Below are 13,565 nucleotides of genomic sequence, written 5' to 3'. Positions count from 1 at the left end.
ACGAGATGTCACTGCTGTTGGTTTGAGGGCTTCCCTTAGAGAAGCCAGACTTTGGACTATGTTTCCCATAATCTCTATTTCTGGGAACCTTGAAGCAAGGGATTAAGCTGCTTCTGTATAATAAATGCTATTAACATCACTCATCATCCAGGTATCTATTTACAGTGGTCATATTTTCTGAACCCAAAACTAAGACACAAGATACGAAAATCTGGAAAAAAAATATAGTGTATGTGTGTGTGCATGTATATGTCATGTCTACACATAAAGACTAAATATATATAAAGATACAGAAAACTTAAATATATATAAAGATATGGTAAACTTAAATAAGCTAACATTGATAAGAAACACAAATCAATGGAAGGGCAGAAGAAGACATATGATTTAGGAGACAATGTGAACTCTGTGTGTGTGTGTGTGTGTGTGTGTGTGTGTATGTGTGCTACAGTTCTAAATATCAGATAGAATCACACAACTTATAATTTAAGAATCTTTTTAATGCTTCTACTATCAGCACAAATAAGTTCAATTCAACATTTATTGAGCACCTTTGTACACAGTATAGGGACCAGGGAATATAATAACAGTATTAATAGAAATGTAAAAAGAAAAAAATAAATAGAAATGTACTTTACGAACTTACAATTGCTCTCTCTTATTGCAGGCATTAAGTGCTGTTTGGTCTTCGGCTCAAATATATATATATATATATATATATATACACACACACACACACACACACACACACACACACACACACACACACACACACACACACACACATATATATGTATATTTAACCCTGACGCTAACCCAAGAAAATGTTCTTTCCTCTCACCAATATAGAATAGGTAAAAAAACAAAGAAATAAAAAACAACACAAAAACCTAGCTCGCAAATGTGGACAACACTAAAATAGAGGGTTGAATTATGTGAGGGACAGCAAATGAGTTCATTTTTAAGGACCAATTCTGACTGGCTCACAGTGGCTGCCTGTGAGAATTGTGAGGCTGTGACAAGGTTTAATGACACCTGTCACTGGCATGGGGCAGAGGATCACAGCATACTTACTTACAATCTCTAAATGTGAGACAAGGGCAAAGTTCAAATTTTATCCGTAAGATTCATACTTAGTCTCTACTAGTGAATGTAAAATATCTTAATAGGGGCACCAATCTGTTACCAACAAAAACCCTGTACATTTTAAAAGCACATATTTTTACTCAACATAGCTGATGTTGGAGAAAACATCCACAGAACTTACATGAACAAAAACTTGCTTCTGAATTTTTGCCTGAATAACCTCCATTGTAGACAAGTTAAAGAATTTCTCCCTTTCCCCTGCCATCACTTCTGTTTATATCATCTTGGTAACTGTCATCAATTGAAAACTTCTGCCAAAAAGTACCCAGGGCACACCACATGAATCAGTAGGTAATGGCAACAGTCCAGAGAAGCAGATGCCAGAAATTCACATCCTTTATTTGCCATTCTTTACAACGAGAGGTTTAATGACTGCAAATCCTCCTGCTTTCAGGGTTCATGCAATCACCAAACTGGAATCCGAGCCAAAAAAAATCCAATGTTTTTCCTTTTTCTTTCCCTCTTCTATTTTTAGCACACGCCTGGGTGTGTTTAACTTTGTGCTACAATGGTAATGAGAAGCAGACATATGCATATAAACTCAGCAGTGCTTATGTGGATTTCACAATAGTATTTTGTTAGGTTGTTATAGGAAATTAGTTCTAAATTACATATAATTGCCATCCAATCCAAGAATGACACAGTTACTGAGTCTATCATAGACTTCTTGATGTCTACAGGTTATTTTGATCCTGCTTTTAAAAAAATCACTGCAGGAAGGAAAAATCAAAAGAATAAACTGACATACCATGTGATGTAGCGATGTCGCAGATTAAGTTAATTTCATCCAATGGTAACTTCCAGGAGGCACATTCTTCAGTAAAGGTTTGGGATCTTCCTTCATGTCTTTCTATTGGATACTCCTGTATGTTTATAAGTGCTGGACCCTACAAAAAATAGTTATCTGAGTTAAGACATTTGTGTATTTGGCAAAAAGTAGAAAAGCTAAAGTTCTTCCAAAATACAGATTTTCAGTTCAAATATTCCACATCTTGATATGCCTCTTCTCATTTTACTGACTAGCATGACACTTATAACAATCATAATACCATATACTTGCATTTATAAATGCTTTCACATGTGCTATCTTATTTAATTTCTCACTTTCTTTTTTTTTTTTACTCACAAAATATAGCAGATGTAAAATCCCATAGGAGTTCTCATTCCTTCATTCTTTCCTAAGCAAGTTTTGAACTTCAAGTATTGGGACCCAGAGCTGTCCAAACCAGAATAATTTTTTAAATACAGTTGACTCTTGAACATTGATTTGCATGCCCTTACAGTCCTTAATTAATCAAAAATGTTTGGGTTAGATATTTACTATTTTGCCATCCATGGGCGCTCTCACCCCTTCTATCTAGGCTGTATCTTAGGAGCTAGAAGATTAAAAACGACATTCCTCACACTCCTATTGCAACTAGTGACTGATACTAGTTAATGTACTGTCTGAGGCTGCTTTTTTGCTCCCATGGCAAAGTTGAGTAGTTGTGACAGAATCTGTATGGTCACAATGCCTAACATATTTACTATCTGGCCCTTTACAGGAAAAGTTTGCTGAGCCTGCCTTACTGTGCGGCTCCCAACAACAGGGGTGGTAGCAGAAGCAAAAACACTCATCTTGAAACCAAAAGTCCAGCGATGGTCCCTTGACTGTGTTCCTCCTGTCCTTTCTAATGATTTTATAAGCATCTAATTCCCCACAGTCAAACCTAGAGGGGTTTCTATTGCAACTAGTGACTGATATTCCTTTGCCCTTTTTCACGAAAACAAATATAATGGAGTAACCATCCTATCTGACTTTCCTGAAATACAGGATAGCGCTTAGGAATTCTACTGGTCATTAGCCATTACCTACATTGAGTCCCTCAGAGGCCAGACTGGCTTAAGAATTAGAGCAGAAGTTAATCTATTCTACCATAACATCAGAACAAGTCATTTCTGAGATTGAATGGATTTTCTCCAGGGAAGATACAGAAAAATGGATAACATTCAATATTCTAATGAAGAAAGAATGATATCAACCTTTACATCTATACGATGAGTTTCTGCTGGACACAATAGTTTTTGCATTCCATTTCTTGACTGACCAATTGTCCAATAGCCCATGAAGGTCTGCTGTGGCAAAGGCAACCTGTCAAGGATTAATTTGAAGAATAAACATTTCTTCTTGTTTCCAAGTCATAGGAAAAAATAATGAGCCATATATTACCGACCACACAAGCAAATTTGAGGAATGCTTTACTTAGAAGTGAGTTATATTTAATTTTATTAAAAGATAGTCTTTAATATGATATTTAAAACATACTTTGAAAAGAAAAAGATTTCACATTTCAGAAACTCAGAAGGTAAGGTCCTAGTCTGTTTTTACCTTAATGACAAATATAATTAGGGTTTACATATTTTTTCCCTGAATTGGTAAATACTTAGCAATTTAATATCAAATTCCCATTACAGTATAGGAAGGATTTAGGAAAAACAATGGAGCAATCCATCAATTTTTTCATTCTATTCTCCTAAATTTGAAATCAAATAATAAATAGTACACAGTACTACCAGTCACATGCTTGTAAGCTGTACAGGGCAAATTTCATAGGGTCTATCTTAGCACTTTAATTTTTTTTTTTAACTTTGACTTGACATATAATATACCTACAGAAACATTCATATAAATGTGCCACTTAGTCCTGAGCACACGTGTGCATCCAGCACCCAAGCATCACCAACACTCAGAAACTCCCATGGACCACTTCAGTCATTACCCCTACCAAGGGAGCTACTATTCTGACTTCTAATGGAATTTTTCTGTGTTTAGATTCCATTTTATTTAAAATTACATTTAAACAAAATAACTTGCGAAAACAAATATAGCAACGCTAAAGTACAAACCCACAGACAAATTCTTTAGAATAAGTTTTTACTTTTTAATCATGCTACCTTTTCTTTGAATCTTTAAAAGAGGAACCATTAATTTGTCACTTAATTCATTATAAATTTCTTATTCCATGGTAAGTGAAGGCCAAAAATGATGCAGAGTTAAAAGTTCTTTAAAAATAAGGCACGTATATGTGGCTATAAATTGAAATGTATGCTTGAAATGAGTGTGATGATCATTAAAAGAGTACATATTGATATTTAGAAAATCATTTTATTTTCAGTGAAAGAGTAATCTGACAAAATATCTCCATATACTTAATAAGACCACACAAGGCTTAGATATTTTTTGCATAGAATACGAAACCAGAGAAGATTGGTTCAAGATGGCGGAGTAGAAGGATGTGCTCTTACTCTCTCTTGCAAGAACACCAGAATCACAACTAACTGCTGAACAATCATTGACAGGAAGACACTGGAACTCACCAAAAAAGATACTCCACATCCAAAGACAAAGGAGAAGCCACAATGAGATGGTAGGAGGGGCACAATCACAACAAAATCAAATCCTATAGCTACTGGGTGGGTGACACAAACTGGAGAACACTTATACCACAGAAGTCCACCCACTGGAGTGAAGGTTCTGAGGCCCACGTCAGGCTTCCCAATCTGGGGTTCCAGCAATGGGAGGAGGAATTCCTAGAGAATCAGACTTTGAAGGCTAGCTGGATTTGAATGCAGGACTTCGACAGGACTGGGGGAAACAGAGACTCCACTCTTGGAGGGCACACACAAAGTAGTGTGTGCACCGGGGCCCAGGGGAAGGAGCAGTAACCCCACAGGAGACTGAACCAGACCTACCTGCTAGTGTTGGAGGGTCTCCTGCAGAGGCAGGGGGTGGTTGTGTCTCACCGTGAGGACAAGGACACTGGCAGCAGAAGTTCTGGGAAGCACTCCTTGGTGTGAGCCCTCCCAGAGTCCGCCATTAGGCCCACCAAAGAGCCCGGATCGCCTCAGGCCAAACAATTAACAGGGAGGAAACTCAGCTCCACCCATCAGCAGACAAGAGGATTAAAGTTTTACTGAGCTCTGCCCACCAAAGCAACAGCCAGCTCTGCCCACCACCAGTCCCTCCCATCAGGAAACTTGCACAAGCCTCTTAGATAGCCTAATGCACCAGAGGGCAGACAGCAGAAGCAAGAAAAACTACAGTCCTGTAGCCTGTGGAACAAAAACCACATTCACAGAGAGACAGACAAAATGAAAAGGCAGAGGGCTATGTACCAGATGAAGGAACAAGATAAACCCCGAGAAAAACAACTAAATGAAGTAGAGATAGGCAACTTTCCAGAAAAAGAATTCAGAATAATGATAGTGAAGACGGTGCAGGACCTCAGAAAAAGAATGGAGGCAAAGATCGAGAAGATGCAAGAAATGTTTAACAAAGATCTAGAAGAACTAAAGAACAAACAGAGATGAACAATACAATAACTGAAATGAAAAATACACTAGAAGGAATCAATAGCAGAGGCAGAAGAACAGATAAGTGACCTGGAAGACAGAATGGTGGAATTCACTGCTGTGGAACAGAATAAAGAAAAAAGAATGAAAAGAAATGAAAACAGCCTAAGAGACCTCTGGGACAACATTAAACACAACAACATTCGCATTATAGGGGTCCCAGAAGGAGAAGAGAGAGAGAAAGGACCCGAGAAAATATTTGAAGAGATTATAGTTGAAAACTTCCCTAACATGGGAAAGGAAATAGCCACCCAAGTCCAGGAAGTGCAGAGAGTCCCATACAGGATAAACCCAAGGAGAAACACACCGAGACACATAGTAATCAAATCGGCAAAAATTAAAGACAAAGAAAAGTTATTGAAAGCAGCAAGGGAAAAATGACAACATACAAGGGAACTCCCATAAGGTTAAAAGCTGATTTCTCAGCACAAACTCTACAAGCCAGAAGGGAGTGGCATCATATACTTAAAGTGGTGAAAGGGAAGAAACTACAACCAAGATTACTCTACCCAGCAAGGATCTCGTTCAGATTCGATGGAGAAATCAAAAGCTTTACAGACAAGCAAAAGCTAAGAGAATTCAGCACCAACAAACCAGCTTTACAACAAATGCTAAAGGAACTTCTCTAAGTGGAAAACACCAGAGAAGAAAAGGACCTACAAAGCCAAACCCAAAACAATTAAGAAAATGGTAATAGGAACACAAATATCGATAATTACCTTAAACAGGAATGGATTAAATGCTCCAACCAAAAGACACAGACTTGCTGAATGGATACAAAGACAAGACCCATATATATTCTGTCTACAAGAGACCCACTTCAGACCTAGGGACACATTCAGACTGAAAGTGAGGGGATGGAAAAAGATATTCCATGCAAATGGAAATCAAAAGAAAGCAATACTCATATCAGATAAAATAGACTTTAAAATAAAGAATGTTACAAGAGACAAGGAAGGACACTACATAATGATCAAGGGATCAATCCAAGAAGGAAATATAACAATTATAAATATATATGCCCCCAACATAGGGGCACCTCAATACATAAGGCAACTGCAAACAGCTATAAAAGAGGAAGTCGACAGTAACACAATAATAGTAGGGGACTTTAACACCTCACTTACACCAATGGACAGATCATCCAAACAGAAAATTAATAAGGAAACACAAGCTTTAAATGACACAATAGACCAGATAGATTTAATTGATATTTATAGGATATTCCATCCCAAAACAGCAGATTACACTTTCTTCTCAAGTGCGCATGGAACATTCTCCAGGTTAGATCACATCTTGGGTCACAAATCAAGCCTCAGTAAATTTAAAACTGAAATCATATCAAGCATCTTTTCTGACCACAACGCTATGAGATTAGAAATCAATTACAGGAAAAAAACACAAACACATGGAGGCTAAACAAGACGTTACTAAATAACCAAGAGATCACTGAAGAAATCAAAGAGGAAATCAAAAAATACCTAGAGACAAATGATAATGAAAACACAACGATCCAAAACCTAGGGGATGCAGCAAAAGCAGTTCTAAGAGGGAAGTTTGTAGCTATACAAGCCTACCTCAAGAAACAAGAAAAATCCCAAATAAACATTCTAAACTTACCCCTGAAGGAACAAGAGAAAGAAGAACAAACAAAACCCAAAATTAGCAGAAGGAAAGTAATCATAAAGATCAGAGCAGAAATAAATGAAATAAAAACAAAGAAAACAATAGCAAAGATCAATAAATCTAAAAGCTGGTTCTTTGAGAAGATAAACAAAATTGATAAACCATTAGCCAGACTCATCAAAAAAAAGAGGAAGAAGACTCAACTCAATGAAATTAGAAACAAAAAAGAAGTTACAACAGACACCGCAGAACTACAAAGCATCCAAAGAGACTACGACAAGCAACTCTATGATAATAAAATGGACAACCTGGAAGAAATGGGAAAAATTCTTAGAAAGGTATAACCTTCCAAGACTGAACCAGGAAGAAACAGAAAATATGAACAGACCAATCACAAGTAATGAAACTGAAACTGTGATTAAAAATCTTCCAACAAATAAAAGTCCAGGACCAGATGGCTTCACAGGTGAATTCTCTCAAACATTTAGAGAAGAGCTAACACCCATCCATCTCAAACTCTTCCAAAAAACTGCAGAGGAATGAACACTCCCAAACTCACTCTATGAGGCCACCATCACCCTGATACCAAAACCAGATAAAGATACTACAAAAAAAGAAAATTACAGACCAATATCACTGATAAATATAGATGCAAAAAGCCTCAACAAAATAGTAGCAAACACGGGCTTCCCTGGTGGCGCAGTGGTTGAGAGTCCGCCTGCCGATGCAGGGGACACGGGTTCGTGCCCTGGTCCGAAAAGATCCAACATGCCACAGAGCGGCTGAACCCATGAGCCATGGCCACTGAGCCTGCGCGTCCGGAGCCTGTGCTCCGCAATGGGAGAGGCCACAACAGTGAGAGGTCTGCGTACAGCAAAAAAAAAAAAAATACTAGCAAACAGAATCCAACAACACATTAAAAGGATCGTACACCATGATCAAGTGGGATTTATCCCAGGGATGTAAGGATCCTTCAATATAGGCAAATCCATCAATGTGATACACCATATAAACAAATTGAATAAAAACCATATGATCATCTCAATAGATGCAGAAAAAGTTTTTGAAAAAATTCAACACCTATTTATGATAAAAACTCTCTAGAAAGTGGGCATAGAGGGAACCTCCCTCAACATAACAAAGGCCATATATGACAAACCCACAGCAAACATCATTCTCAATGGTGAAAAACCGAAAATATTTCCCCTAAGACCAGGAACAAGACAAGGATGTCCACTCTTGCCACTATTATTCAACACAGTTTTGGAAGTCTTAACCACGGCAATCAGAGAAGAAAAAGAAATGAAAGGAATATAAATTGGAAAAGAAGTAAAATTGTCACTGTTTGCAGATGACATGATACTATACATAAAGAATCCTAAAGATGCCACCAGAAAGCTACTAGAGCTAATCAATGAATTTGGTAAAGTTGCAGGATACAAAATTAATGCACAGAAATCTCTTGCATTCCTATACACTAATGATGAAAAATCTGAAAGAGAAATTAAGGAAACACTCCCATTTACCATCGCAACAAAAAGAATAAAATACCTAGGAATAAACCTACCTAGGGAGACAAAAGACCTGTAGACAGAAAACTATAAAACACTGTTGAAAGAAATTAAAGATGATACAAACAGATGGAGAGATATACCATGTTCTTGGATTGGAAGAATCAACACTGTGAAAATGACCATACTACCCAAAGCAATCTACAGATTCAATGCAATCCCCATCAAATTACCAATGGCATTTTTTACAGAACTAGAAAAAAAAGTCTTAAAATTTGTATGGAGACACAAAAGACCCCGAATAGCCAAAACAGTCTTGAGGGAAAAAAACGGAGCTGAAGGAATCAGACTTCCTGACTTCAGACCATTCTACAAAGCTACAGTAATCAAGACAATATGGTATTGACAAAAAAACAGAAATATAGATCAATGGAACAGGATAGAAAGCCCAGAGATAAACCCACGCACCTATGGTCAACTAATCTATGACAAAGGAGGCAAGCATATACGATGGAGAAAAGACAGCCTCTTCAATAAGTGGTGCTGGAAAAACTGGACAGCTCCATGTAAAAGAATGAAATTAGAGGGCTTCCCTGGTGGCTCAGTGGTTGAGAGTCCGCCTGCCAATGCAGGGGACACGGGTTCATGCCCCGGTCCGGGAGGATCCCACGTGCTGCGGAGCGGCTGGGCCCATGAGTGATGGCCACTGGGCCTGCGTGTCTGGAGCCTGTGCTCCATGGCGGGAGAGGCCACAGCAGTGAGAAGCCTGTGTACCGCAAAAAAAACCCAAAACAAAACAAACAACAACAACAAAAAGAATGAAATTAGAAAACTCCCTAACACCATACACAAAAATAAACTCAAAATGGATTAGAGACCTAAATATAAGACCAGACACTATAAAACTCCTAGAGGAAAACATAGGAAGAACACTCTTTGATATAAATCACAGCAAGATCTTTTTTGATCCACCTCCTAGAGTCATGGAAATAAAAACAAAAATAAACAAATGGGACCTAATGAAACTTAAACGCTTTTGCAAAGCAAAGGAAACTACACACAAGACCAAAAGACAGCCCTCATAATGGGAGAAAATATTTGCGAACAAATCAACGGACAAAGAATTAATCTCCAAAATATATAAACAGCTCATGCAGCTCAATATTAAAAAAGCAAACAAGCCAATCAAAAAATGGGGAGAAGACCTAAATAGACATTTCTCCAAAGCAGACATACAGATGGCCAAGAAGCACATGAAAAGCTGCTCAACATCACTAATTATTAGAGAAATGCAAATCCAAACTACAGTGAGGTATCACCTCACACCAGTTAGGATGGGCATCATCAGAAAATCTACAAACAAATGCTGGAGAGGGTGTGGAGAAAAGGGAACCCTCTTGCACTGTTGGTGGGAATGTAAATTGATACAGCCACTATGGAGAACAGTATGGAGGTTCCTTAAAAAACTAAAAACAGAATTACCATATGACCCAGCAATCCCACTACTGGGCATATACCCAGAGAAAACTATAATTCAAAAAGACATATGCACCCCAATGTTCATTGCAGCAGTATGTACAATAGCCAGGTCATGGAAGCAACCTAAATGCCCAGTGACAGACCAATGGATAAAGAAGATGTGGTACATGTATACAATGGAATATTACTCAGCCATAAAAAGGAATGAAATTGGGTCATTTGTAGAGATGTGGATGAATCTAGAGACTGTCATACAGAGTGAAGTAAGTCAGAAAGAGAAAAAGAAATATCGCATATTAACCCATATATGAGGAACCTAGAAAAATGGTACAGATGAACCAGCTTGCAGGGCAGAAATTGAGACACAGATGTAGACAACAAACATATGGACACCAAGGGGGGAAAGTGGCGGGGGATGGTGGTGGTGGTGTGATGAATTAGGTGATTGGGATTGACAGGTATACACTAATATGTATAAAATGGATAACTAATAAGAACCTGCTGTATAAAAAATAAATAAAATTAAATTTAAAAAAGGTTTGCTAAATTGTACAAAAAAAAGAATATGAAACCATGCTTTCTGGTGGGATATGATTTTTGTCCTTTGAAATGTTAATGTTTAACACAGAAGGAAAGAAATTTAAAAGAAATTTACATTGAAATTTTTCTAAGTCATAAATCATTCGGAAGTACGTATGTGTTTTTGTATCTGTCATTTAAAATACATTTTAAGTACGTGGACAATTATCCTGATCGGTCATCCACTTATTTCCATGTTTCTACCGGTAATGAGGTGGAAGAGGCAGTGAGTCAGAGGATTTACTATTACTGTGTTCTCTCTTAAATGTTATAAAAACACATTTCCGTGTCAAAAGGGCAGATCTTGAAAACATCTCATAGACTGGAATCTCCCTGTCCTTGTTTAGGGAATGAACAGGATTCTTCATTGCTTTCAGCAGTTCACCAAAGGAGAATTAAGTCTCTAAATACAGAGGAGAAAACAAAGGAAGGAGACACACCTAAGTTCCCTCTAGTGTAGAAGAGTTAGTAGGTTCTAGTGCTAGTTCTTTTATTAACTAGCAAACTTGTGAAGGGAAAAGTTAGACAATTTCTCTGAGTGTTAATTTCTTCCTTTGTGAGATGAAAGGGATAATCTGTAAGGTTCTGGTTTCGTACAGCTGGGGGAGGTCTCTGATGATCACTAAAGTGAGTGGAGCGAAGTACCAGTGGTAGATCTTACATTACCTTAGTGCTCTGGAGTTAAAATAAATAAACAGAATGAAATTATCTATACCTATCAATAGAATAGGTGCCTGATAGACAAAATTGCTGTTTTTTGTTTTTTTTTTAAAAAGGAGCTCTACATACATCCTAAATTGGCTCTTTGAAGACAAGAGAAACTGTTACACATCTGGAAATCTAATCAGAAGTGGAGAATTGCTTAATAAAAATGATGCTTCCTTGATAGGTTGAAATCTAGCCTAAAAAACACATCTAATATATCCTTTAATAATCCCACAAAAGTTATCATACAGATGCTAAAAACAAAACAAAACCAAAAACCTTTATCCATCTGGGAAAAAGTAACTTTGCTCGACTTCCAATTTTTACTGACAACCCCCAGGGATATTCATGAAAGCTGCTTTGAACTTGCCAACTCATTCTAAGTAACAGTCATGGAAATTACAGGTTGCCTGGTTCCATTTAAAAATAGTACTAGCAGTTTGGTTGGCAGAGTATGGGAAAGACCTTCAGGTGCCCCATATAGAAGCTATTCCAGAACCACATAACAAGATGCTATTAGCGTTAACAATTGCAACTGAAAGTCACATACGCAGGGTGTTCTGCTGTTGCACAATCAAACTGACTCTGTCAGATCCTTGGTAACACAGGGAGTTGTTTCTAGACTTCCTGTGGGCTCCAGGCTGGCCAACTGAGGTAAACCAAAGCCCCTCATTTATTTTCCACTAAGTCCTCCCAATAAGTTGTGGAAAAATTGGACGGTTATTAACTCTCTCCCCTCCAATAAGTTAGTAGTTAGGGGGAAGGGGAATTATAACTGAGTGTATGAATAAGCTTTGCAATTCGAAACATATTCAACAGTAATCTGGGGGTAATTCTAACTACTAACCAGTTAGCAAAAGGCCCTATATTCCATTACTGAAATCTGTCATTCAACTCCAACCAGACTTGATTGAAACAACAATGTCATTTTCCATAGTTTTAAGATCTTGTCACTTGTATTGTTTAAGTTTGTTAAAGTCCTAGCTGGAATGATGTCTGGATTTGATTTTAAAGGGGAAGAGGATGAACTTAAGACTTATAGATAGTACTACTTTTTATCATGTCATTCATGAATTTATGTTTTTTAAAACAATGAAGTATTTCAATTCATATGTTGTGATGTTTCTTAATCCCTTGTGGAAGAATTAATGAAGATCTGGAAGAAAAACTTTTAACTAAAAAAAAAAGGTGACTTTCAAAATTATGACTCAGGTCAAATTATAGCACTTAGCCAAGTTACAGAAAGGAAAAAGTTTTTTTTAAGCATGCATACATTTCATAACACGGTGCACATGGACACCAAAGTTGAGTTATAGAGTCTGAATGACATACAAGAGATTTGTCTAAGATTGTTCCATAGAGGTGAGCTGGGGTTTTAAAGAGTATGTTCTGGCAAACTTCTGCCTTCTCTGAACATTTGCCAATACTATTTCTGGAGTATGAAAGAAACACATGAAAAAGATTTGGATCTTTCTAGGGGCATTCTGCAAAAGTTGTTGATATACCTATTATCAACAATTCCTAAAACATTTCCTTACCACAAGAACTACTAATTTTCATGGGAATAATGGAACCCTTCTGGGTAGTTCCACCGACACTCAAAAATTCACCAATTACTACCATCTTTGAGAAGAAAAAGAACAACTCCAATTTTAGCAGGCCTCACTCATTCCTAATGTTTTAAATCTAACCTCTGGTAATAATTAACTGAGTTTACTGGAACCTTTAATAGAATAACACTGACAAATATTTTCACCTTTGGTTCTTACCCCTTCCTCTTACTCTCCAGCTGATGTATGCCTTAGTTACCTCAAATTGCTACTTGCTGTTCCTGAACACGCTATGCATTTTCATACTTCCATGAGATTATTACTTCAGCCCAGAATTCCTTTCTGCTATTGCCTCTTTGATGAAATCCTTCTCATTTTTAAGGCCCAATTCAAATGTTACTTCCCCTTGCATCCCTCTCCCATATTTCTTTCTGGGCAGAATGAATCTCTTGCTCTTCTGGGTTTCCATGGAAATTTGTACATATGGAACTCTTAGAAACTCTTAAGATAGAGTTCTGTAGAATTTGCCATTTTCAAATTTAAGACCTGATAGAGAATAACAGTTTTAGAGACCATG

General features: G+C 37.4%; 1 protein-coding gene across 3 annotated transcripts in view; it reads right to left on the bottom strand.

Annotated features, from left to right (window-relative positions):
- VWA8 (von Willebrand factor A domain containing 8) overlaps positions 1-13,565 on the bottom strand; it is a 366,706-nt gene that overhangs the window by 126,886 nt on the left and 226,255 nt on the right. For all 3 annotated transcript variants that reach the window (XM_060128726.1, XM_060128728.1, XM_060128727.1), the window contains 2 exons: positions 3,169-3,277; positions 1,895-2,033 (listed from right to left, as the gene is read on the bottom strand). In XM_060128726.1, the coding sequence (XP_059984709.1) occupies positions 1,895-2,033; positions 3,169-3,277 (248 nt within the window). The remainder of the gene's footprint in view (positions 1-1,894; positions 2,034-3,168; positions 3,278-13,565) is intronic.

This window comes from Lagenorhynchus albirostris, chromosome 18 (assembly GCF_949774975.1).
Source record: "Lagenorhynchus albirostris chromosome 18, mLagAlb1.1, whole genome shotgun sequence".
Classification (NCBI taxonomy): domain Eukaryota; kingdom Metazoa; phylum Chordata; class Mammalia; order Artiodactyla; family Delphinidae; genus Lagenorhynchus; species Lagenorhynchus albirostris.
Note: the sequence above shows the minus strand (reverse complement) of the source record. Positions and strands in the feature narration are given on the sequence as shown.